This window comes from Micromys minutus (assembly GCF_963924665.1).
Source record: "Micromys minutus genome assembly, chromosome: 7".
NCBI classification, from domain to species: Eukaryota; Metazoa; Chordata; class Mammalia; order Rodentia; family Muridae; genus Micromys; species Micromys minutus.
The window spans coordinates 55,291,592-55,313,794 of NC_137976.1; the positions used below are offsets into that span (position 1 = coordinate 55,291,592).

At 48.5% G+C, this 22,203-nt stretch overlaps 1 protein-coding gene across 1 annotated transcript; it reads right to left on the reverse strand.

The window, feature by feature from the left end:
* Positions 1–1,453: 1,453 nt before the first annotated feature.
* On the reverse strand, positions 1,454–17,196 carry POPDC2 (popeye domain cAMP effector 2). Its single transcript, XM_080919644.1, has 4 exons — positions 16,239–17,196; positions 10,539–10,647; positions 5,072–5,621; positions 1,454–1,930 (listed from the first exon to the last, which is right to left on the reverse strand). Exons 1-3 carry the CDS (start codon positions 16,727–16,729, stop codon positions 5,115–5,117), a joined length of 1,107 nt encoding a protein of 368 aa, XP_080775770.1. The 5' UTR covers positions 16,730–17,196; the 3' UTR covers positions 1,454–1,930; positions 5,072–5,114.
* Positions 17,197–22,203: the final 5,007 nt, after the last annotated feature.

Sequence of the window (22,203 nt, forward strand, 5' to 3'; positions counted from 1 at the left end):
CTTAGAGGAAAAAGAATGTATTTCAGGGAAATGTGTAAAAGCTAGTACAATATTTTTAACCTGATTGTTTAAAGTATCTCTACAAAACAGTAAGAGAAAAAAAGAAAAGAAAGAAAAGAAAAGAAATAAGCAAATAGAGAGATGACTAAGAAACCAGACCAGATTCTTCATAATAGAAAACACCCAGATGGGGTGAAGGGCAGGGGCTGGAGAGATGGCTGGATGGTTAAAAGCAGCTGTTAGGTAACCACGGGTATGGAACAAGCGGGTGCCCCCAGAGCTTTAACCACAGCGGTGAGGTGGGGCAATAGGGAGAGGGTGCAATAGAAAAAGAAAAAGCAGAAAAGGAAAAGTACTCACCCGTAGTATTTACCAGGACAATGAAAGGGGAAACCACAATGAAAAGCTGCTATGCACACCCAAAAGGCAAAGGTCAGAAAAGAGAATCACGGCTACCACAGGGACTCTCTCTCAGACATTGTTGAGAGGAGCGCACGTTTGTACAACCACTAAAGAGAACTATTTGTCAGAATCCACTGTAGTGGAACATGTCTGCACTCAGTGCCCGATGCCTTGATGATACCACTCTTAGGTATGTGCTCAAGAAATGCATATATCTGCATACTGAAGCCTATGTCCTTGGAACACTGAAAACAATCCAGAAGTGTATCCATGTTAGAAAGCATGGGGCCATTGTGGTATATTCTCACACGAGAGAGACACAGGGCAGCAAGAGCCAACCCCTGGAGATGGAGCAAGCCTCCCCTCTGGTCAGTCCTCAGCTGTTGGAGTTTTCTCAGTCTTGCCCCAGACAAGCTGAGTGTAGAGGCCTCTGAGATGACACCTGCTCCACGCATGTGCCAAAAGCAGTGTCGGGAGAAAGAGCAAGGAGCTGTGTGAGCATCATTTAGCCACCCAGACAGTTCCCACTTCATGAGCAAAACTAGTAATCTTAACTATGTGAAGCCACTGGATTAGGGGCGGGATTACACAGCATCAGGTAATCAGAACGCACACTGAAGTTCCTGAGGAAAAACAAAGTAGAATACAGTCAGTAAGGTATGATGGTATACACTTGTGATCCTAGCATTCAGAAAGAGGATTTCAAGTTCGAGGCCAGCCTCAGGTATAGTAGTGACATATTGTCTCAATCAAAAATAAATAATCAGATAAAAAGAGAGCAGAATATAGTCAGCTTATAAGTCATTTTTAAATATTGGAGGAAGAAAAACTCATTGGCTAAATTTATAAAATCCTTTTAAGAACTAAAATGTAATGTAGATTCATAAACAGGACACAGTTACTTGTGTTTTGAAATTAAAAGTTGAAGGGAACTATTGGGGTTTAAAATTTTCTATTTCGATTGAAACTTAACTCTAGGAATAAAATAACCTCAGAGTAAAAGTCAGTGGATCCTTTCAGTCAATCTAAAGCAACAACAGAGGGAGAGGTGTGAAGTGTTTTATTGCGTGCTTGCTGGAAGCCATGCCCTGTCATAGGTGCGTTACCCAATCAGCTCACTGGATCCTCACAATAACCCTGTGAGCTCACTAGATCCTCACAACAATCCTGTGACATGAGTTCACAGCCTCGGTTGACAGACCAGGCTCAGAGGCTATGTAAACCTGGCAATGTCCTGCAATTCATAAAAGATGGAGTCAGCCCTGGTGCCTCTGGACCCTCCTGTGAGGAAGGCTCATGAAGGTGAGTTTCTCCATGTCAGGTTCATCTTCCATCTTGCCCCAGATCTTTCTGGAGGGTGAAGAGGAGGGGTGTGAGTACAGAGATCATCCGGGAACATGGGAGAGCACCATCTGGCCACAGAAGCAGCTCTGTGATCCTTAGAGCTCAGGACTGTGAGTTGGAGTCAAAGGGGCCTGTGGTGCTCTGGTCATAACTTGAGAAGCGCTCTGGAGAGGACTTCTAGAGGCTGTGGAGAGAAACAGAAGAAGGGTGTCAGGGAATGGCTCCAGAGGGTTTGCCAGGTATCACAGGATCCTTGTGGGTTTCTATTTCCTCTGAAGACCCCCAACTGAATTGGGGTGCAGGCTTGACTGCACGCCAATATCTAGCCACAAACAGTTGTACATTTCAATGCTTTCATCCTGGAATATGGAGGGGTGACTTCTGAAGTTATCTAGGCCTGTTATCGTAGTCTGTGGGTGAGAGACGAAACCATCCTCAGCTGCCTCTTCCTAAGTGCTCAAAAGAAAGCACTCTCCTTCCTGCTTAATGCTCGTGGAAGATGCTGCCTAGTTTTATGTCAAGTTGACACAGGCCGAAGTCATCTTGAGAGGAGGGAACCTCAATTAAAAATGCCTCCAGAGAATTCAGCTGTGGGCAAGCCTGTAGGGCATTTTCTTAATTAGTGATCAATAAGGGAGGGCCCAGTCCATTGTAGCTGGTGCCATCTCTGGGCTGGTGGTCCTGGGTTCTATACGAAAGCAGGCTGAGCAAGCCATGGGAAGCAAGCCAGTAAGTGACATCCCTCTATGGCCTCTGCTTCAGCTCCTGCCTTGACTTCCTTGATGATGAACAGCAATATGGAAGTGTGAGTCACATTAAACCCTTTCCTTCCCAAGTTCCTTTAGTCAGGGTGTTTCATCACAGCTACAGAAACCTAAGAAAGACATGGATAATGGAGAAAAACAACCCAAGCCCTGCAACGGAAATTTGATAGGTTTTGTAAGACGCCGACTTTCATTTCTACAACAGACAGGCGGAAGATGAGGCCGGTGGAGCAGAGCTGGAAGAAAGACCCGGGCAAGAGAAGACTTCTTGCCCAGGACCTCATCCGTCCAGGGGACCTCTGCCAGGAGAGCAGCCGCTGCTGAGATCCCAGAGCCTGAGCGCCTGCTTCTGAGAGCAGACCGGACGCCTCCTAGTGACTGCTTGTACTGGCTGCCATCAGCTGGGCCAGAAAATCAGCAATCCACAACAGTCAGCTTTCATTCTGCGGGGAGAGTCGGAATGTGGTCTGCCTTTGGCAGAACACATAGATGCGGGCAACATGAGGTACAACCACCAATCAGTTCTTCTGACGCTCAGGGTTAGATGTGGTCTCTCTCCGCCTCCTCCCAGGCTGCCTCTCGGCTAGAGAGGATTCTGCCAGCCACCAAGCTGAAAACCAAAGCACTTCCACCGGGTCCATTTGTTACCGAGTTGTTGGAAGTGGTGTCCCCATCAGCCCCTTTCCATAGGGTGGGCAGGCAGAAGGTAGGTTCCAGGGAGGGAAGGGGAAGCAGCAAGCAGTCACACGGAAGCTAATATATGGCCACTTACGACTATGTGTTCACCCCGTTCTGAAGTCTCTGTGGTTTGGAAGTAAAACCCATCTGTTCCTCCTTCCTCTCTGCTATTTAAATACACAACAAAATCCCACGATAATTCGGAATCATCCTTATAAGGGAAAATGACATCAAGAAGTTAGAAGGCTTTCAGCTTGTGTTGAAGCATGGGTCACCCCTGGGGTGTGAAGAACTTGTGCAGGGACCCCGAGGCATCCTGCGATTTGCAGTGAATTAGGCTCCCAGAAAAGGATGCCTCAGAAGTGCTAAGGTTATTTCTAATGCTGGCACGGAATATATTCTGTCCAGGTTTGCTTTACTGTGGAGCCAGCCATAAAAGTTCTAGTGTCCTTCAATGATAGCTGTCCTCCGATGGCTGGGAAACATCCTTAATGCTGGGGCTTTTCAGGCCTTTATTTGAGTGATTTTCTTTATCCTTGGGTAACTCCTTGGAGGAGTTAGCATTCAGAATTAGCAAAATAGAGACAGAAGTCATGGCCAGGTGGGGATGGAGAGGGTGAAGTGTGAGCAAAAGAGATGCTTAGAGCCACAAAATGAGACAACAGGGACAAGTAGGAGTCAGGAATGAAAAAGAACCAGAAAGAAGAACAGAAGTCAGTGCTCTGAACTGAAGAGGTGGGGAAGCAGGCTGGACAGCAGGAAGCACCCACAGTTCACACTGCTCAGCCAGGAAGGGGGATGGAGAGACAGAAAGAGGGCAAGTGAAGAGAAGGTACACTAAGTTATCCTGGGCTTCAGAGCCTTGGATTTACTCCTCAGGAAATGGTAACGTCCATATCTCTGAAGCCAACGTCGGTTTTCATGCCTTTCATCTCCAGCCTCTCTCATCAGCAATGTGGCTTGTTTGAAAATATGCATGCGTTCACTCACTCCGTGCACCGCGGAAGCTTCTCACCAGACTAGTTCTTCACATATGGGGGTACATCCCTAAGAGTGCCAGGTTCCTTTGTGCACCCCTGTCACTAAAAAAAAAAAAAAAGAAAAAAAAAAAAAGTCTTCCAGGTTGTGAATGGTGGGGCTTTCCTCAGGAAAAGCCAAGCCTCCAATACAGTTGGGTAGAGTCCAGAGGAAAATGTCAAAGCACTGTAAGATCAATCAGGAGAACATGAAAACAACTTCTCAGAACTACCAAACACAGCCTTCCTGATACACACTCCTACGAGCAAAATCCTGTTCCCAAGGGGAGGCTGCCTGGGTCAAAGACCAGGCCACTGTCCACATGTGTGGGCTGCTGGGAAAATCCGGGCTGTTCTACATCTGTTATAGCAATGTTTTAACTGTCTGGGCCTCACCTGAGTGACCAGCTCCGTCTGCCACTGGGCAGGAAGAAAACAAGACAGGGTCATTTGCTTCCCAGACTATTTGCCCACCATCACCCTTTGCTTTGATTTTCACAGTCCTTCCTCAGTAACAGCTGCTTCCCAAAACTCTCTGTGTGCCACGGGGACAATCGGTAGAACCCTGCCAGCGTTTGCTTCCCTCGAAATACATGCCACATGCAAAGATCTCCTTAGCCCCACCCAGCGGCAGTCTTTGCTAGTAGCAAAATCTAGTCACGCCCACCCTCCGAAGATGAGAGCCCATTGGGCTGCTCCAAACGTCGATCAATGTAACCACAACTAATCAGGAGTAGGTTTAGAAAATCCTTCATGCCTTGCATGCTTTCGCTGTGAGCGCAGGCGGGAGTGGGTTATAGCAGTGAGTCCTCTGAGGGGTTCAAAAGTAGTGTCAGGAACAAGGCATATTCACCTCGACATACTTACATAGGCTCCTGAGCAAGTGTCTGTGCCCATGTTAGCTCTGCCTTCACCTCATGTACTCCCCATCGCTCCTATAATCCATAAATGACTCTGATCCCGAAACCTCCTCAAAATCCTCCAGCACCAGACTGGTGGAGTCCTCACCCAGGGTGCCACTGTCAGGCCTGGGCATCTTGGCCCGGGGCGGAGGCACAGAGAAATTTGTGGTAGCTGGAGGCAGGGAACTAGAGGGTGTTGGCACGATGCAGACCGGCCTGGCCTGAGCAGGGGACACAGCCGCCCCAAGAGCTTCTTCATCATCTTTCTCAGACTCCGGTCCTTCATCTGAGGTTGGGGGACTCAGAACATGGTAGAGGCTGGGAAGGCGGATGTCGAAGCGTAACCCGAACTTGGCAAACAGCTTGTCATTGAGGGTATAGAGCTTCTCGGAGATGTCATAGCCCAGCAGGGCTGAGAAGAGGCGGGAAATGTACCGCTCTCTGTTCAGAAGAAGGTGAAGGTTTTTCCGGGGCCAGGAAATGTAGCTACACTCGGTCTCAGCTGTCAGTGTCACCTGAGGGATTAGGAGCAAAGAGGGAAAGGTTTAAAGTGCAAAGAAACAGGTCGCTCTCTCTCTGTGGCCGATCTGGGACGAAGTCCAGGGATAGGCTTCTTGTGTGCACTGTGATGTGCACGCCCGGTGTCAGGACTGAGGTCAGCCCCTGGCTCAACTGCCCACCACTTTCTGAAACCTCAGTTTGCACGTCCCATCTCCTCGGCCCGTTCTGAGGTTCCACTGCTGACAACAGCAATGGCTACCAAAGATTCTGAGTGGAGAGGCGGGGGGGGGGGGGGGGGGGTGGTGGTGGGGTGGGAGGGTGGGGGGTGGGGGTGGCGGGGGGGGTTTCCTAGTGAACTGAAGGGAGCTCATGCTGACATGCTGACTGTTCCTTTTAAGAACTAAGAACCAGGCTTGGTGACCTATGCCTGCAATCCCAGTTACTGGAGGCTGAGGTGGGAGGGTGACAAGTTCAAGTTCAGCTTTACCACTCTCTGGTTCATTAGGAAGCCTCCCCACTCCCCAACCCCTCCCTCCCCACCGCCATTCTGACTCAGGACTGACCACAGTTCCCGACATGGGGCATGTACACCTTAGAGGACAAAATCAAGGTCTGGGAAGGAGATAACTTAGTAGTAGAGTGGTTGAGCATGTGTGTAAGGCCCAGGGTTGAGTTCCCAGTGTGTGTGTGTGTGTCTGTGTGTGTCTGTGTGTGTAGAACCTCGCACCTGGGCACAGTCACTAAACGGGCTGGGGAGAAAAGTGTATTGAGAGAAATGGCTATAGATTAAGCATGCCAAGCTATAGCAGACAGATACAACATTGGAGTTCAGGTCCTAGAGTCTGCTCTTAACTTGCTTACAAACCAGTGTTGGAATTCTGTAAACTCCACCCCTCAGTTACCTAGCAACAGCCAGGTATACCCCACCCCTCAATTACCCAGCAGTGGCCAGGTATGCTCCACCCCAGTGACCTGACACTATAAAAGGAGCTGCTTGACCCCTCCTCTCTCTCTTGCTCTTGTGTTCTTGCAGTCTTTCTCTCCCTCCTACCCCTCCTCTTTCTTCCCCCCACCACGTGCTCATGGCCTGCCTCTACTCCTCTACTCTCTCTCTCTCTCTCTCTCTCTCTCTCTCTCTCTAACTCTCTCTCTCTCTCTGCCTCTACCACCTTCTTAACTCTCCCATGACCTAAATAAACTCTATTCCGTACTATACTGCTCTGTGGCTGGTCCCTCAGGGAAGGGATTCCCAACATGGGCCCCTCAGAGGCATCTCCCTTGCCCCCAGGCCTTGGCGCACCTCCATGGGCCATGTGCCCCCCACTCTCTTCATCCTTCCCCTAACATTGGTGCTGTGACTCGGATCGTTATCCTTTCACAACATTGGTGCCCTGTGACTCTTCCTTTCAGTGACTTTTCCTTTCATTGGTGCCCCGTCATCTTTTCCTTACACAGAGGATCTCATGACTCGAGGAGGAATAGAAAGTCAACGAAAAAGAAACTCGGGAGCAATGGAACAGGCCCCCTTCTTAGTTATTTAAGGATCTAGGAATTACTTTGTATTCACCGTGCCTAGGATGCAAACTAGATTATACCAGCAGGACAAAAAGGCAACAGCATGTCCTTGGCACACAGTAGGGCCTCATAATCCATGTTCAGATACGCACTAAGGAGTGGACCAGAACTGGAAGTCAGCTTGGGCCGCACAGGGATTTTAGGAAAACCTGAGCTACAGAGTAAGACCCTGTCTCAAAACCAAAGCTAAGGTTAAGATGGAACCGGCCCAAGGGGAGCACAGAAAAGAGGGTAAATGTAGACAATTTTGAATGATCAGGCTGATACAACCCTTTGTCTGACAGGTCTACAGTGTGCTTGTGTTTGTGAATTGTGAAGGCAGCCTTCGAGACTAACCTTTACTGAGCTCTGAGTATGTGCCAGACATTGTATTGAGTGCTTTTTTTTTTTTTTTTTTTAGCTGACTGTGAAATATGTATGGTTCAAAGCATTCTTTGTTAGAGACTATATACAATTCCTTAAACTCTTGCCTTTCAGGGCTAGAGAGTTGGCTGAGGAGTTAAGGGCATTTGCTGTTCTTATAGATGACCTAAGTTTGATTTTTAGCACCAACATTCACAACTGCCTAGAACTTCAGCTCCAATGGATCTAACACCTAAGGCTTCTGCAGGTATCTGTACTCAAGTATGTACACCTCCACACACTATTAAAAGTAAATCTTATACACACACACACACACACACACACACACACTTAAAACTAAATACTTTTGCTTTTTTTTTTTTTTTTTTTTTTTTTTTTTTTTTTTTTTTTTTTGAGACAGGGTCTCTCTGTGTCGCCCTGGGTGTCCTGGAACTCACTCTGTAGGGCCAGGGTGGCCTCAAACTCAGAGCTCCACCTGCCTCTGCTTCCCAAGTGCTGAGGTTAAAGGCCTGTGCCACCAGCCACTTGGTTTAAAAATAAATCTTATAAAAAAGACACACTTTGAAAAGCACTCTCACCTTGCCTACTTCCTATCACCCCCCCTCCTTCCTCCAAGTCTGCTGTGCCCCTCCCCCACCCCTGCTGTCCACAGCTTTGTTCATCAACTTATCATTCACAGGGCCCTGAATTAGTCACCCGGGCTAGAAACTGGGTGCGAGTTTCAGTTAGCATCCGTTACTGTCATTTCTGGGCATGTTGCCTCCTGAGAGAATTCTGAAGACAACACTTAGTCTGTCCATCACCAAAGGCGGAGCGAGTGGCCTTCACACTGTTATAGCCTGTGCCCTAAAAGTCCTTATCGGCAAGTGTCAGGCAGAGAGCAGATGAACTCCAGGAAGACCTGACCTAGGTGCAGTCTGTGAAGGCCAGACGCAGCCGCAGCAAGCCTGGGCATTCCTCTGTGTAGACTATGACTGCTTCTGTTGCTCTTAAAGAGTAAAACATCATTTCTTTGTCTTACTTTCATGGTTAGCTACCTGTATATTTACTCCCTCTTTTGGGTGCTACGGTTATAAGAACACATCACCATGCCCTGCTTTTTTGTGGGTGCTGGGGAGTCTTAACTCAGGTTTGCCTGCCTGTACAGTTAACATTGGCCAGAAACCTACTTTTTGATTGGTTCCCACATGCATACAGGACTGCCTGTACTAAAGTTTTGATAAGGTGCCAAGCCTTTTCTTTATGAGAGCATACCTAAATAGGACATGAATCCAGTAGAACAGGCTGCAGATTGGAGGCTAACGGTGAACTCTGTGGGACACGCATATGCCCTGCTCTTGATGAATAATAACTAGAGCATCACAGGGCCGGCAGGCAGCAGGTCTGGTGTACTGGGTGGCTGAGGGGTGTGATGGGATACTGAGATCTGTGTGAAGTGTGCTGGAGTTAGGATTTAGGCAGGAGCCAGGGTTATTCTTCCAACCGCCAGAGCTATGCCAGAGGCAAGGTCAAGATGAACTCTAGCTCAACATTTGATATCAGCAAAGAGGAAATGGGACTTTACACAGCCAGCAGCAAGGGTGTGGATCTCAAGGCTTCTAAATGAGGCAAACACTCAGAATATAAATGGTGGAATAGGAGCAGCTTCCATTCCAGGCAGACAGGCCATCTGGGGTAACAGCCCTTCCTTCCCAGCAGAACCGCACCTGCTCCTTCCTGTCATTGCCACAGCCTACTCTGGCTGGTTCCAGCCACTCTGGCTCTTCCACCATTATCCTGGCCTGAGGGAGTTCCCAGAGAATGCCTCTGGGCACAGCGGAGAGGGTGGAGGTGGGACAAAGGTTCTGTGATTGGAGCTGATCAGTGGCTAGTGGCTCTGGCAGTGGCGGCAAGACTGCTTCTCTGACAATGTCACCACAGAGCTAGGGTTAGGACAGAAGCAGGCCCAGACAGTGGCATTGCCTGGCATGTCTCTGTTCCGGGGTTAGCTCATATGCTGGTCAGAGGACTCTCTGGTAGACATCACATTAGATACACAGACCCCAGGACAGCAGACTGTGTGGCAGAGTCCCTGAGAGGGTTGAGCGGACCACTGGTCCAGGCTCTTGCTTGGTTCTTCTATTCTCTAGCTGAGTATATGATGCTCTGGGGCCTTAGCTGCCCTATCTGTCAAACAGAGAACAGTAATGTCCAATCTAGTGTTTGTATGATTCAGTGAGACAGTAAAAATGCAGTGTGTGCCACATGTTAGCCATCAGCAACTCAGACCCACAAGTGCAAAGGACTGCAGAGGGGACAGTACAGCAGGGGCTGAGTGGCCAGGTCCCCCACACTCATGGCTATGAGTGACTCAGAGAGCCTTCTGAGGCATCAAGTGCTTATGGGCAACAGTTCAGCAAAAACTGTTCTTGGGACTGTCTTTTGGAGTGTGGAGACAGACAGACACAGAGAGAGATGGTGACGCCTCCCCACCACTGGAACAGTGAGCAGTGTGCACACAGCCTGCTTAAACAGGAAGCACTCGAGCAGGCAGGTGGCTACAGTAAGCTGTGGGGCATAGAGGCCAGAAGGTGAAGCTGGGTCGCCCTCATAGCAGAGTTCTGGGAAGCATGTGGTTTGTTTAGAAGGGAAAATGCATCTCAGGTGGTACCAGTGTCCCTAGAATGAGCAGTGTGTGCCACCAGGGCTGGAGCGCTGGAACTCAGCTACCCTAAGTAGGTAAGCTTTTTTATCCCGTAGGCATCAGTCTTTCGGGAGAGTTGTAGGCCCAGGATTGACATGGTTGCCTGTCAGAGAACGGAGCCACCCCCGGAGCCACCCTTCCCTGTTCCCCAGAGCCAGGAGCCCAGACAGTCTTCTCAAGGAGAGACAGAGGCCATTGCCCAATCGCTCTTGGCATCACATTTGGGGGTGGTCAAAGGGTAGAGGGGGTGTTGGTAATGCTGTGGACATACAGTGACCGGTGACTGTGCTAGCACTGGGCTCCTTGTTACCTGGAAGGTCCCCTCCTCAGAGGGCTGCAGCGATTCCCATTCAGGAGAGTCCATGAACTGGTACGGAAAGATGTAGTGTAGAAACTGCCCATCCTGGCTCACTCGGACCCTGACAAAAGGAGAGAAGAGACTGAATGGAAAGGAACGATGGCCGCCCTTGGTTGAAGCCACCTATTGCGGAGTAGCTGAGACTCCAGCAGAAATACCCAGCTACAGTGTGGGGAGCCAGAGCAGATATGGCCCAATTAAAGATGGAGATAAAGCTCGCACAGTCCTTACCCTGTTCCTTCCACAGTGCAGAAGGAGAGTCCCGGGAGGGGAGAGGGTACTAAGAACACTTGTGGCTCTGGCAGCGTGGTTTGTGTGTATGTGAGTCTAGTGTAGTAGACTGTGTGTGCATGAGCTCATGGGTGGCCACTCAATAGGTGGGAGGCCAGGCTATGGCAGGAGGATCGCCATGAGTGTGAGGCTAGCCTGGTCTACATAATAAATGCCAAAGCAGAAAGGACTAGAGTGAGACCCTGTATCACCACTACCACCCCTAAACCCCCACACCCCACAAACCCAACACACATGCCAAAGAGGGAGGAGGAGAACAGGAAGGGATAAAAAGAGGAAAAAAAGAGGGAAGGAAGAAAACAAAACCTCCTGAAAACTCCCTTAGGCATGAGCTTTATCTCGAAGCAACTAGAAAACATCTCTGCAGGTAAGTTATGGACATTATTAATTTAAAAATCTCTCCAATAATTTCATTATGTATCCAGGATGCAAACCACTGTGCTGGGCCTATGCTGCACACTAACCATGTGTGGCTGTTTTAGTTGAGATTTACATTCATTAAAATGAAATACAGCCAACAGTCAGCCCAGTTACTCAGTCATGTCAGTCACGCCCCACGCACGTGTGCTCTGTGGCTGCCATATTGCACGGCACAGATGTGGAATGCCTCTGAGGCCAGGGGAGGTGCTGCTCCACCTTTCCCCTTCCAGGCAGGCTGCATGAGGAACAGTGCTCAGGATAGCTCATGCTTGCAAGAGAAAGAAAATAGCACATGAGGAAGGCGGATGGATGCTTCACACGTGCCTACTCACTTAATCATCACCGTAGTGGAGAGTAGACTGGTTTGTTTGTTTTTCTTTCTGAGTTTCACTGCCTAGAAAACATGGTCAGGAAACCTGCATGGTGAGCTTAAGGTCACATGGCTACCAGGCAACAAAACAGATCCCATGTTCTCTCACCATGATGTCATGTGACAGGAGTCTGGGGTAGGTAGTGGTGGGCACTTCCAACATCACCCCTTCTAGACCTTCACCCAGCACAAGGACAATGAGAGCCCAAACACCTCATGCATGGCCCTGGCATGCACACCTAGCCCAATGGCATTCTAGTGTTATGGAGATTTTAGATCTGGAGTTAAGTCACTGTGGCTTGTGACTTGTGCCTTGGGCAGAGACAACTACCACACACTGGTTAAACTAACACAATCCTGTGTTCAAGAAAACTCCGACTTTGCAAAAGGATGTGCCCCAACTAGCCACAGAGAATCTAAATCATATAGAAGAGCCAATAGACAGAATTTTATCTTATTCCAGTCTGAGGCCTAGGTACATGCCTTTCTTTAAGTTTGAAAAAAAAAATCCTTTTTCTGAAGGATTCCAACTCACATCAGCTAGATAGAATGGGTTTCTGTAGCTTCGACCAGGAATTCTAATTAACTAAAAATTTTGTATGAATATGATTATTCCATACTTCCAACTGTTAAACAACTACTCTGGCTTTTCCTGTGAGCACAGGTTTGCTTTACATCTCAGGGTAAGCAACCTCACCAATGCTGTTTGCTAGATCTGTAGCCTTATGGCCAGCACCCATCCTGGTACTTTGCCCCTGAAGAGAAGAGGCCTGCATTCTGTGAGGGTCTGGTACGGTACCTGGCCCACCAACGGTATGCCTGCATAAAGTAAGTGGTTTCTGGATGTGGTGTAACATCTAGACATAGATTAAGATCCAGTCTGGGCCTTTTCCTCCATTCCCCAGAAAGCTCGAGGTTTCACACCCACCTCTTTTAAAGCGAGTTACATCAGGTAAAGAAGGAAACAGACAAGCACACCTTTGCGGCACACACACTCACCACACGCTCACTGGGAGGGAGCTGGCTTCCCATTACTTCGGCAGCTTTTCTCACTAAACCACTATTCACAGAACCTCCCATGTTCCTGAAGACGAAGGGCTGCAGAGGTGGGTGTGTGCTGACCCTTGCCTTTGAGAGGTTCACAGCTGAGTGCAAGGCTTGAGAATGTAAAGAACTGACTGCAAACCACGGTTCTGTGTACCACCGGGTGGAGTGGGCTCACAGAAAAGGGCATGGAAGGGCCAGACTTCTCAAGATGGCATCCCATCTGAGTTTTGAAGGATACGCAGGCTATGGTGAGCAGGTAAGGGTAGAAATGGGCAGGGATCTGGGGACTTTAATGAGAGAGCCTGTCCTCAGATACCGTCTGCTCCTTTTCCTCCAGGCCGCTGGACTTTTAACTGGATGTGTGGCTGCACAACTGAAGACCAGGTCTTCTTACATCCTTTGCTGCTAGGTTAAGCCAAGGGGTTAAGTTCTGGCAAGTGAGATATTAGTACCCTTGAGTCTCCCCTAAATGAATACCTAGATAGACGTGTGAGCGTGCACATCACTGAAGACTATTTCTAGTCATTAAGTAATGACCTATTATGTGATCACCTAGAGAAGCAAGTTCTCAAACCACAGGAAGAACAGAACCAGCCTCTGATGGCAGAAACACACTCACTGCAAGACCAGGAAATATATACAGACTGCCTGCGAGATGCAAGAGAAAAAAAAGGGCCACATTCTCCTGCCTCAGGGCCTTCATACAAGCTGTCTTTAGCTAGAGCAGTTTCTCCAAGGGCTAGGCTGACTCCTTGCAGGAGTATGTCTGACCTCCCAGAAAACAACGTGCTCTCATTACATTTACTATTTCTCCTTAGGATGCCGGGTCCATGATTAATCACTGTGGCACATAATAATTATTGTCATAAGCTCCATTAGTTCAAGATAATACTTGTCACATCTAACACTGGATCCCTAGTTTTAGTCTCTTTTGCAGGGCGTGGGGGGTGAAAGGTCAAGATTTTATTGTCTTCAAAACAAAATCAGTTTAGAACTAGATCACTTGGCCCTTTCTCTTCTTGTTGCCTCCCAGTTCAAAGTGGGAGCATCTCTTAATAGCCAGCACCCTCTTAGGTCTGCAGTTGGGCTCAACGCACACCAGTCTCAGCACGATCTTCTTTATAGATTTAGCCTTTTTTCCTGAAAATAGGCTTAGTCTGCCCACCACAGCCACTCTGTTTCCTATCATCAATCCACTTTCCCTGGACTGCTGCACCTTTTGAAGTTGGTGCTTCCCACATTTCTTGCAGAATGTGTGGCAGGTCTTGGGACCGTTCATCGTGTTTGCAGGAGCACTATCAGCTCAGAAAGAAAGAGCAGCAACAGAAATTATCTTAGTACTCTTAAAAAACATCCAAAGAAGGCAGGGAAATAGAAGGGAGGGGGAAGAGAAGAAAAGAAGAAAGAATGGACAAATAAAGAGCAAAGATGTGTGTGTTTCTGTGTCTATGTATGTTTGTCTTTGTGTGTGTGCGCACACACATGTGCAAGCACGCATGTATGTCTGTGTCTCTGTGTGTGTCTCTGGGTGTGTCTGTCTTTGGTGTGTGTGTGTGTGTGTGTGTGTGTGTGTGTAGAAAAAGCATCTCTAAGGAAGAAGACACCAGGAGAGCAGGAAGCCAGTGACTCATATCATTTCTCCTCCTGTCTCGTCAGGTAAGGAAGTTGGTTCCCAAAGCGTGCTGCCGAGGTGTGGCACTGTCTAATGTCTAAGCAGGCCAAAAGGCACACCAAAGTGGATTTTAGCCGGTGTGCTGTATCCTTTATCTTTGGTGTGCTCCTCAGTCACACGAGCGGCAGGTCAATCCCTTGCACTGTCGTGGCTTACGAGGTTGCCTGGAGGCCTGTGGGGTTCCGGTGCATTGATCTTCTATGAAACTGAAAGAGCATAGTTCAGTAAGGTGACAAGCTTTGAGGAAATCACTTGGTTTTCTGAGTACTGCAAGGGTTGGCTGCCCTTGTCAAAACCAAACAGAAACTCCTGGGGTTTGAGCAGAGGCCTCCAGGGGGCACTCCCCATAAACCAGGGCAGGCTGTACAAGAGCCTGCACTTGATGGCACAAAAGGAGTGCTGTACCGAGAGGTGCTGGGTACCACATTGACCCAGATGTGGTGATTCTCTCTGAAAACCGAAGCCCAGCCATAGATGGGAAGCTGCCTCCCTCTTGTCTACTCAGTGAAGCTGACAGGATGGACTGAAAAAGAACAGCCACACAGCCCCTACCTGGACCTTGAAAGTTAAGGGGAAACCTGAAATGGCCTGATTTCTAAATGCTGATGCTTAGGGTACTAGGAAAAGCTATGTAGAAAGACAAGCCTCGTTTTCCCCTTCTCGGCCAATCAGTCTTATACAAGCGCACGGTATGTTACAAGACACCAGCGCCATATTATAACTGTATGTTTTTGCTGAATGAACAGCATACATAGGAGAGGCCAGTCTCTGCTAGCCTCGGTCCCCTGCATTCAACAGAGGAGCCATGAAGAGCAAACAGCACGCACCCCATGAATGAGCAAGCTCCGCACATTCAGTGTTTGTCCTATAAGCATGGGGCTAAGTAGTGAACACCTAGGAATAACCACTGTGTGGTTGACCATCTTAGTTCATTTCTTCCCCCATCTCTCCTTCCTTCCCTTCATCCCTTTCCTTCCTTTTTTCTTCCCTTCCCTTTTCACCCCCACCCCCATCTATCCCTTTCCTGTCACCAGAATGTTCTGATTCCCGTCCCTTTTCTCCACATGCTTGACCTCCAGCAAGGTGATGGGAGGGATTACCTACAGTCAGGGGCTATGAGGGAAAGAATGCACAGATGCCTACAAAGTGTGACACACACAGAGCCCGTGGCAGTTTCTCATTGGACAGCAACAGCCACTGTTGCCAATGTCCGACTCTCACTCTTCCTCTGAGGCACATGTGTCCACTGAATCCCCAGCGAGACATCTGTGGGCATCGCTGCTCTTCTGCTGCGATGGGGCCCTCGGATTACAGTACAGCCTCTCAGTAGAACAATGGGCCTGTGAACGCAGGCGGGGCTGGTTCCTCTCCACAGCTATCAGTCCCTGGGCTACACTCCAAGGCTTATATAGGATAGCTCAACTACAACTAGGTGTTTCCCTGATGCCCTGGTGGGGAACAGAGGTCGCTAGAAACCTGTTAAATGCATATGGAAGGAACAATTTGATCTTATTGAAAGGGTTATAGAGGTTGCTGCACTTTAGCCACCATACATAGGGGGGGCGGGGGTATCCATTTTGCGTCTGGCCTCATCAGCCTTTCCGGTGGCAAGTAAGCAGTCACCCTTGGTGGCGTAGAAATTGCCTCATGATCTAGCTTCCTCTTGGAAAGTGTCAAGAAAGAGGAAGCAAAGTCACTCCTAGGGGGGAAAAAAACCAATCTATCTGGGTTTGTTTGATTTTCCACATCCGTTCCTTGATGAAAGGGAACACGGAATGGAAGGGAAACACTAGGGAACAGGAAGTGGGGGTGGGAGGGGGATTCCAGGCTTGGACAACACAGAATAGCTTACCGGCCAGAGAGGAGCAGGGACAGGCGGTTGATGGGTGTCTCTCCCTCCACAGCGTAGGTCTGCTCTGTGGCCAGCGTCAAGACCTGCTCCTGGCAGCAGTGGACAATCTCCTTGTAGACCTGCAGGGGCACCTGCAGGGGCAGGCACAGTGTCTTGTAGAGGAGGTTGAACTCGTCCGGGAGGGTATTCACCCGTACCCGATATACCAGATGTGCTAGCTGAAGCAGGCAAGCCACCGTCAGGAGGATGTTCCAAAGGACGATGTCTAGCCCACAAGCATCAAGCCAGCCCCACAGCACGCAGCAGATGTAGCCTGGGCCCAGGATGCCGAAAAGATAGAAGTACCCGTATACTCCACTGCCGGCCATGAAGCCCATAAGCAAGAAGCAGTTGGCCAGATGGTAGACGGCACCTTCCACATCCGGCTTCCAGCTGCTGCACACGGGCCGCTGCCAGAGGAGCTGAGCCACCGTGCTGCTATTGGCACTCATCTCTGGGGCTCTCGAGGCCTTTGGGCTCTGATATGGTCTCCACAAAGGAGGCTGGGGGGGGGGGGAATCAGTTGATCTGTACTCCCAAGTGGCTTCTCACCACCAGCTCTACCTTTGCTAGCAGGAATGCTTCCGGTGGCTCCGAGAAAGAATGCCAGCACATAGTACACTTCATGGGAGCTTGAAAACCTAGGTTTGTTGTTTGGGATTTTTCTTTTCCTTCTTCCTCCCTTTCACTCTCTCAGCGAAGCTCTTGTCCCCCCATGTAGTGCTCTGGTAAACGGCTTTAGCTCCGGCTTTCGTTGGATAGTCTTCGAATTTAGTTCTTAGCAAAAAGCATACATTGTCCTGAGAGGGAGTAGGAACTCTCAGCACCACAAACTTCGGCCACACGGGACGAAGCAGCCACCTCCTGCTCTCTGTCGTTCCCAGGCGGAGTGAGGAGCCGAGGACCAGCAGGAGCTGCACACTTGTGTTCCATTTGGAATGCATGATCTCTTGGCACCGGAAGAAAGGGTGACCCCAGAGGGATACCATGTTTGGAATTGGAATCCAAGAGGTGCTGGCAGTCAAAGCAAACAGGCCAGGCAAACAGGGCAGGCTGGCACGGCACTTAGCATACCTCCAGAGGACAAGATAAGACCTGGGGTCAACGGAGGCAGGCAGGGAGGGCCGAAGGAAAAGCAAGCGGGGATTTAGGTCCGTGGAGTAGTCGGACACAGTGCAGATGTCCTGTCAGGGGCATTTGGGGATTTGTGTGAGGTGGGAGGACAGTTCAGAGCGGGAATGCCTGGGACTATTTTGGTACTGGCAGGGAGAACCAGAAAGCCCCAGAAGACACTCAGCAAACATCATTGTGTGCTAATCTGACATTCTGTTCAACAAAAGCGGCTGTGTAAAGTAGCCCCTTCAACTTTGAGTTGACACTCCTCTGCGAATATCTGCACAAAGTAATAGTCAATGGCCACACAGGACATAAGTCACCATCCCATCTACACACCAACAACCTCTACTGAGGATGGTGGCCCAGGAAATAAATACTCCTTTGGGACTCTGCCTCCACTGAGCAGTGTGTACACACACTCCTTAGACATCACTGCTCTGGAGCTAAGGAAAATGGAGCCTCTGAGAGGTAACATGTTCCAACATGGAGTAGGCAGCAAAGCCAGGATTTGAATCCAAGACTGTCAAGCAAAATACTCTTGTTTTAAGTGGGGTTCACAGTAAGCAGAAATGCTGAACTAGACCCATGACTCCCGACTCCACAATCTTAAGATGTCTGAGGACATATTACATCTAGATGAACCTGGGGGATGAACTTTGGACTGCCAAGAAGTAAGTGAATACTATGCAAACATTAAAGCCAAGAGGCCTGGCTTCCGAAGGACTTGCTTGAGCCTCCATCTTGGCTGCTGGGGTCGGGAGCACCTTCTCCCTATTGTTGCAAAGGTTTAAGTAAGTGCTCTTCGGCCTAGAACTGTCCAAATCCTACCTCCACAGAGCCTCACTGAACCAAATAACCTAACCCTGAGGAGAAACCAGAAGTTAAATGTGGCGCTGAAGCTTCCATCTCAACCCTTGGTGTACACTGTGACCTGAAAGTCACTTTAAAAGGGAGAGACTACAGACAACAATGGCAACTGGATGACTGCAACAAATTACCAAATTAAGTTTAAAGAACAGTGTGGCCCAGGAAGAAGGGCGGCATGGGGCCGGCAGAGCTGAAGGCTGAGGTGTCAGGGAGAGCACGGTTGCTCAGGGTGAGCCGGGAGAAGCGAGAAGCGCCGTTATACAAGTCAGAACGTTCTTGCCCTGCTAAGGGAAGACATTTTAAATTTTTAATTGGAATTGATTGATCTGCAGAGGGCTTCATATTCCCTCTCTCTGGAGAGAGGTACAGAAAGGGCTGGGGCATTTGGAGAACAAAGCCCCCACAAGACTCTCACAGCAGGCTTTGGGTGTCAGATGCCTTTCTGGAATTTTCTTTGAATTAATTAATTAATTAATTGCCTGGGTGTCACTTCAGCCCAGGCTCACCTGGAAACTCACTAGGCAGTCCAGGCTGGCCTAGAATTCTTGGGAATCCTCCTGCCTGGCCTCTTAAGTGCTGGAGTTCCAGGTCTGACTGTGACGTCACCTGTTCGGCAGAGGGTGGGGATATGCCGTTTTTTTTTTTTTTTTTTTTTTTTTTTGCCACCCGCCCACTTTCCAAACCAACTTTAGCTAGTGGCAGCTGTTCCTGCTTCAGGCAACAGGGGCTCCCTGCCTGGGTTGGAGTCCCTGCCAGCTGTCAGTGGGCGGGCAGAGAGGAGCAACCAAGGCTCAGAGATAGAATTTCAAAGCAGGTCAGCAAGACAAGCCCATGGGCTTGGCCCTGACCCTTTAAAGAGACAGGCAGGTCAGCTAATCCCTACTGGATCATCCACTGCCCCTGTCCATCAGCCTGAGATGAACCAAGCAGGGAGAACTAACATGTACCAAACAGCTACCGTTTTCTGATGTTAACAAGATAGCATTATTCCGTCATCTGACTTTTTGACAGGGTCTTACTGTCACCCTCCTCCCTTTTTTAAATAGAAGAGAAGGGCTTAGAGAGTAGCTAAGGAACTTGTCTAAACTCAGAGTTAACATGTGAATGGTGACTGAAGTCCGGTCAGTGGGAGTCTAACTGTAATTTTCCACAACACTGTTCTACCGGGTGTTTGAGCATTTCTAAGCACCTATACGCATGCGTTATAACAGAGAGTCTAACCGTGTTGCAGGTGTCAGTGTGAGATTGATGCCCATAGATCAGCAGACTACAATAACAGGAAATTGTCCTTTTATTTAAGAAGCTAGTTGACAGAGATAAGAGAATAAATATATTGTGTGTGTTAAGATAGTATGAGGAAACCCACAGACATGAAAGCACTCACACAGTGGAAAGAGAAGTAACGCTGATTGATAATTTAAGTCAGTAAGCATTTATTTAGACAAATTGTGAGGTAGTAACAGAAGTCACAAAGATGACATGGGAAAAAAAAATCCCCTCCAGGGAAGTTTTTAATCTAGAGGGAAGACTCACCTGGAAAAACCCTGAAATCTCATAAAAGATGACCTCAGGGTCAAAGGAAAATCTCTGCTGGGGATGCTAAGAATAAGGAGAAAAATAAGAAAAAAACCAAAAATCCAGAGGGGGGGGGGTGATTTAAGGAGGTCTAAAATCTGCTCAGGTGCTCTCCAGCTGGGCATGCCAAGAATATGGTACAGATGTGGGCAAGCCCAGAATAGAAGGTGGGCACCACTGATAACAAGGTATCCTGCGACTGTCCACACACTTGTGCAACAATGTAACTCTTGCAGTATCCATAGCCAGGAGACGAAATGCCTAAGGATGAGGACAAAGATACACCACAGCAGTTTAGGTTGTTCAAACTTGGCCTTGGCCATGGTCATAGATGTGAAACCTCCTGCCTCCAGGCTGGAGAGTGAGCGACATATCTGTGTGGCTGTGTCCCTGGAGTTGGCTTCCTGCCTCTGGGAGCTGAATATGTCCCGACTCAGATCCTCTACAGCAGTGGTTCTTGACCTCCCTAACACTGTGACCCTTCACTACAACACCTCAAGCAGTGGCAACTCCCCCCTCCAAGCATAAAATGATTTTGTTGCTACTTTGTAGCTGTAATTCTGCTACTGTTGTGAATCACAATGTAAATACCTGTGTCCTGATGGTCTTGAGGATCTGTGAAAGGGTCAACTGACTCCCATGTGTTCCGGACACACAGGTGGGGAACTGTTGCCCTACAGGCTCTTTTGCAGGAAGCTTCCTGAACACTTGCTGTATGTCAGATTCTACAAGGCAGGGCACTGATTTCTCATCCTCTACCCAGTGTTCTCTTTGACGTTAGAGCCAACTCGAAGAGGAACTCATCTTATGCACTCAATGTGACCTTTCGGGGTGGCTAGGGTGAGATGGAAAACTGGCTTCTTACTCAATATCCATTTACCCTTCTTCCTGTGAAACAGAATTTGTTTTGTCCAAAGACCTGAGGAGACATGGAAAGGTCAGGCTCCAACCACTTAGCCTTAGGTGCACCACCGACAGGATTGTTCTGTAAATATGCAGAGCTATGTTGCTCAATCAGATTGAAAGGGGACTCGAAGATTCCACACCTGGAGAAAGGGTTCTGCCTCTGCTACCTGTCTTGAACAAGAAAGTACACACTTGGTCTCATGTCTTAGAAAACTCTTTGACAATAAACCTGGGTGCTGGTTGGCACTGTAGAGTTGCTTCAACTCTGGATGCACACAACTGTGCTCATTTTCCTTGGTGGGGGTTTTTCTATACTTGCCGTTGAACTCACTAAACTTGACAAAAGAGGAAACTACTGTGAGTTTTTACCTTTTTACTTTTTTTTACAGTGAGACAATACCTCACTGTAGCACTGGGCACTGGCTGGCCTGGAATTCGCTCAGTAGAATGGGCTGGCTTTGAACTTATAGAGATCCACCTGTCTCTGCCCACTGAGTGCTAGGATTTAAGCACTGTGCCTTTTTGGAGGTGGGATGCAGTCTGGCTTGAACTTTCGCAGTTCTTGTATATGCTGTCCGTCTGAGTTCACACATGCATCGGCTCTGCTGTGTGTGGAAAACCCAACTGATGTCTAGTAGGAGAGGGAAACTCAGTTCTCCTCAATGGAGCGACACTGGGCACATCCCCACACTCTAGAGTAGGCAGGCCTATGATCACGAAGAGTTGGCCAACAAAATCAGAATCGTGTTTTATGTGTATGTTTGATTTTTTTTTTGAGAGAGACAGAGAGAGACAGGCAGAGAGAGAGAGAGAGAGAGAGAGAGAGAGAGAGAGAGAGAGAATAGGAAAGTAAGTGGGATAAGGAAGGAGCTGGGGAGGAAAAAATATGATCAAAATATATCATATGAAACAAAATGTTAAGGTGTGTACCACTACACTCGGGGTGTGAGGAGTAGTAGTAGTAGTAGTAGTAGTAGTAGTAGTATGTGTGTGTGTGTGTGTGTGTGTGTGTGTGTGTGTGTGTGTGTGTGTGAATGCACGCAGAGGCTACAGGTCAACGGTGTATTGCTTTCCCCCTATTTTTTTGAGACTGGGCCTCTCAGTGAGCCTGGAGTTCAGACTGACTGGTTAGCAAACTAGAGCTCTGGAGAGCTGTCTCACACCTGTCTTTCAGATGGGGCTAGAGATGAGAACTCAAGTCCTCATGTTTGTGAATCAGGCACTTAATCAACGAACCATGTCCCAGCACTTTAGTTTTTAGTAGCTAAATAAAGAACTCGTGGGCAGTTACATAGGAACTCTGTGGGAAGCACCTTGAATACCCATCACAATATCAAACATTCAGATTTAATTTCTGGTTATACTTATGTACTCATCAGATTAGAAGCTCTTTATGAGCAGAATGCTCGTCTTACAAATCTTTGTACACTGAGCACACCAAAGATTAGTGTACCTCTTACTC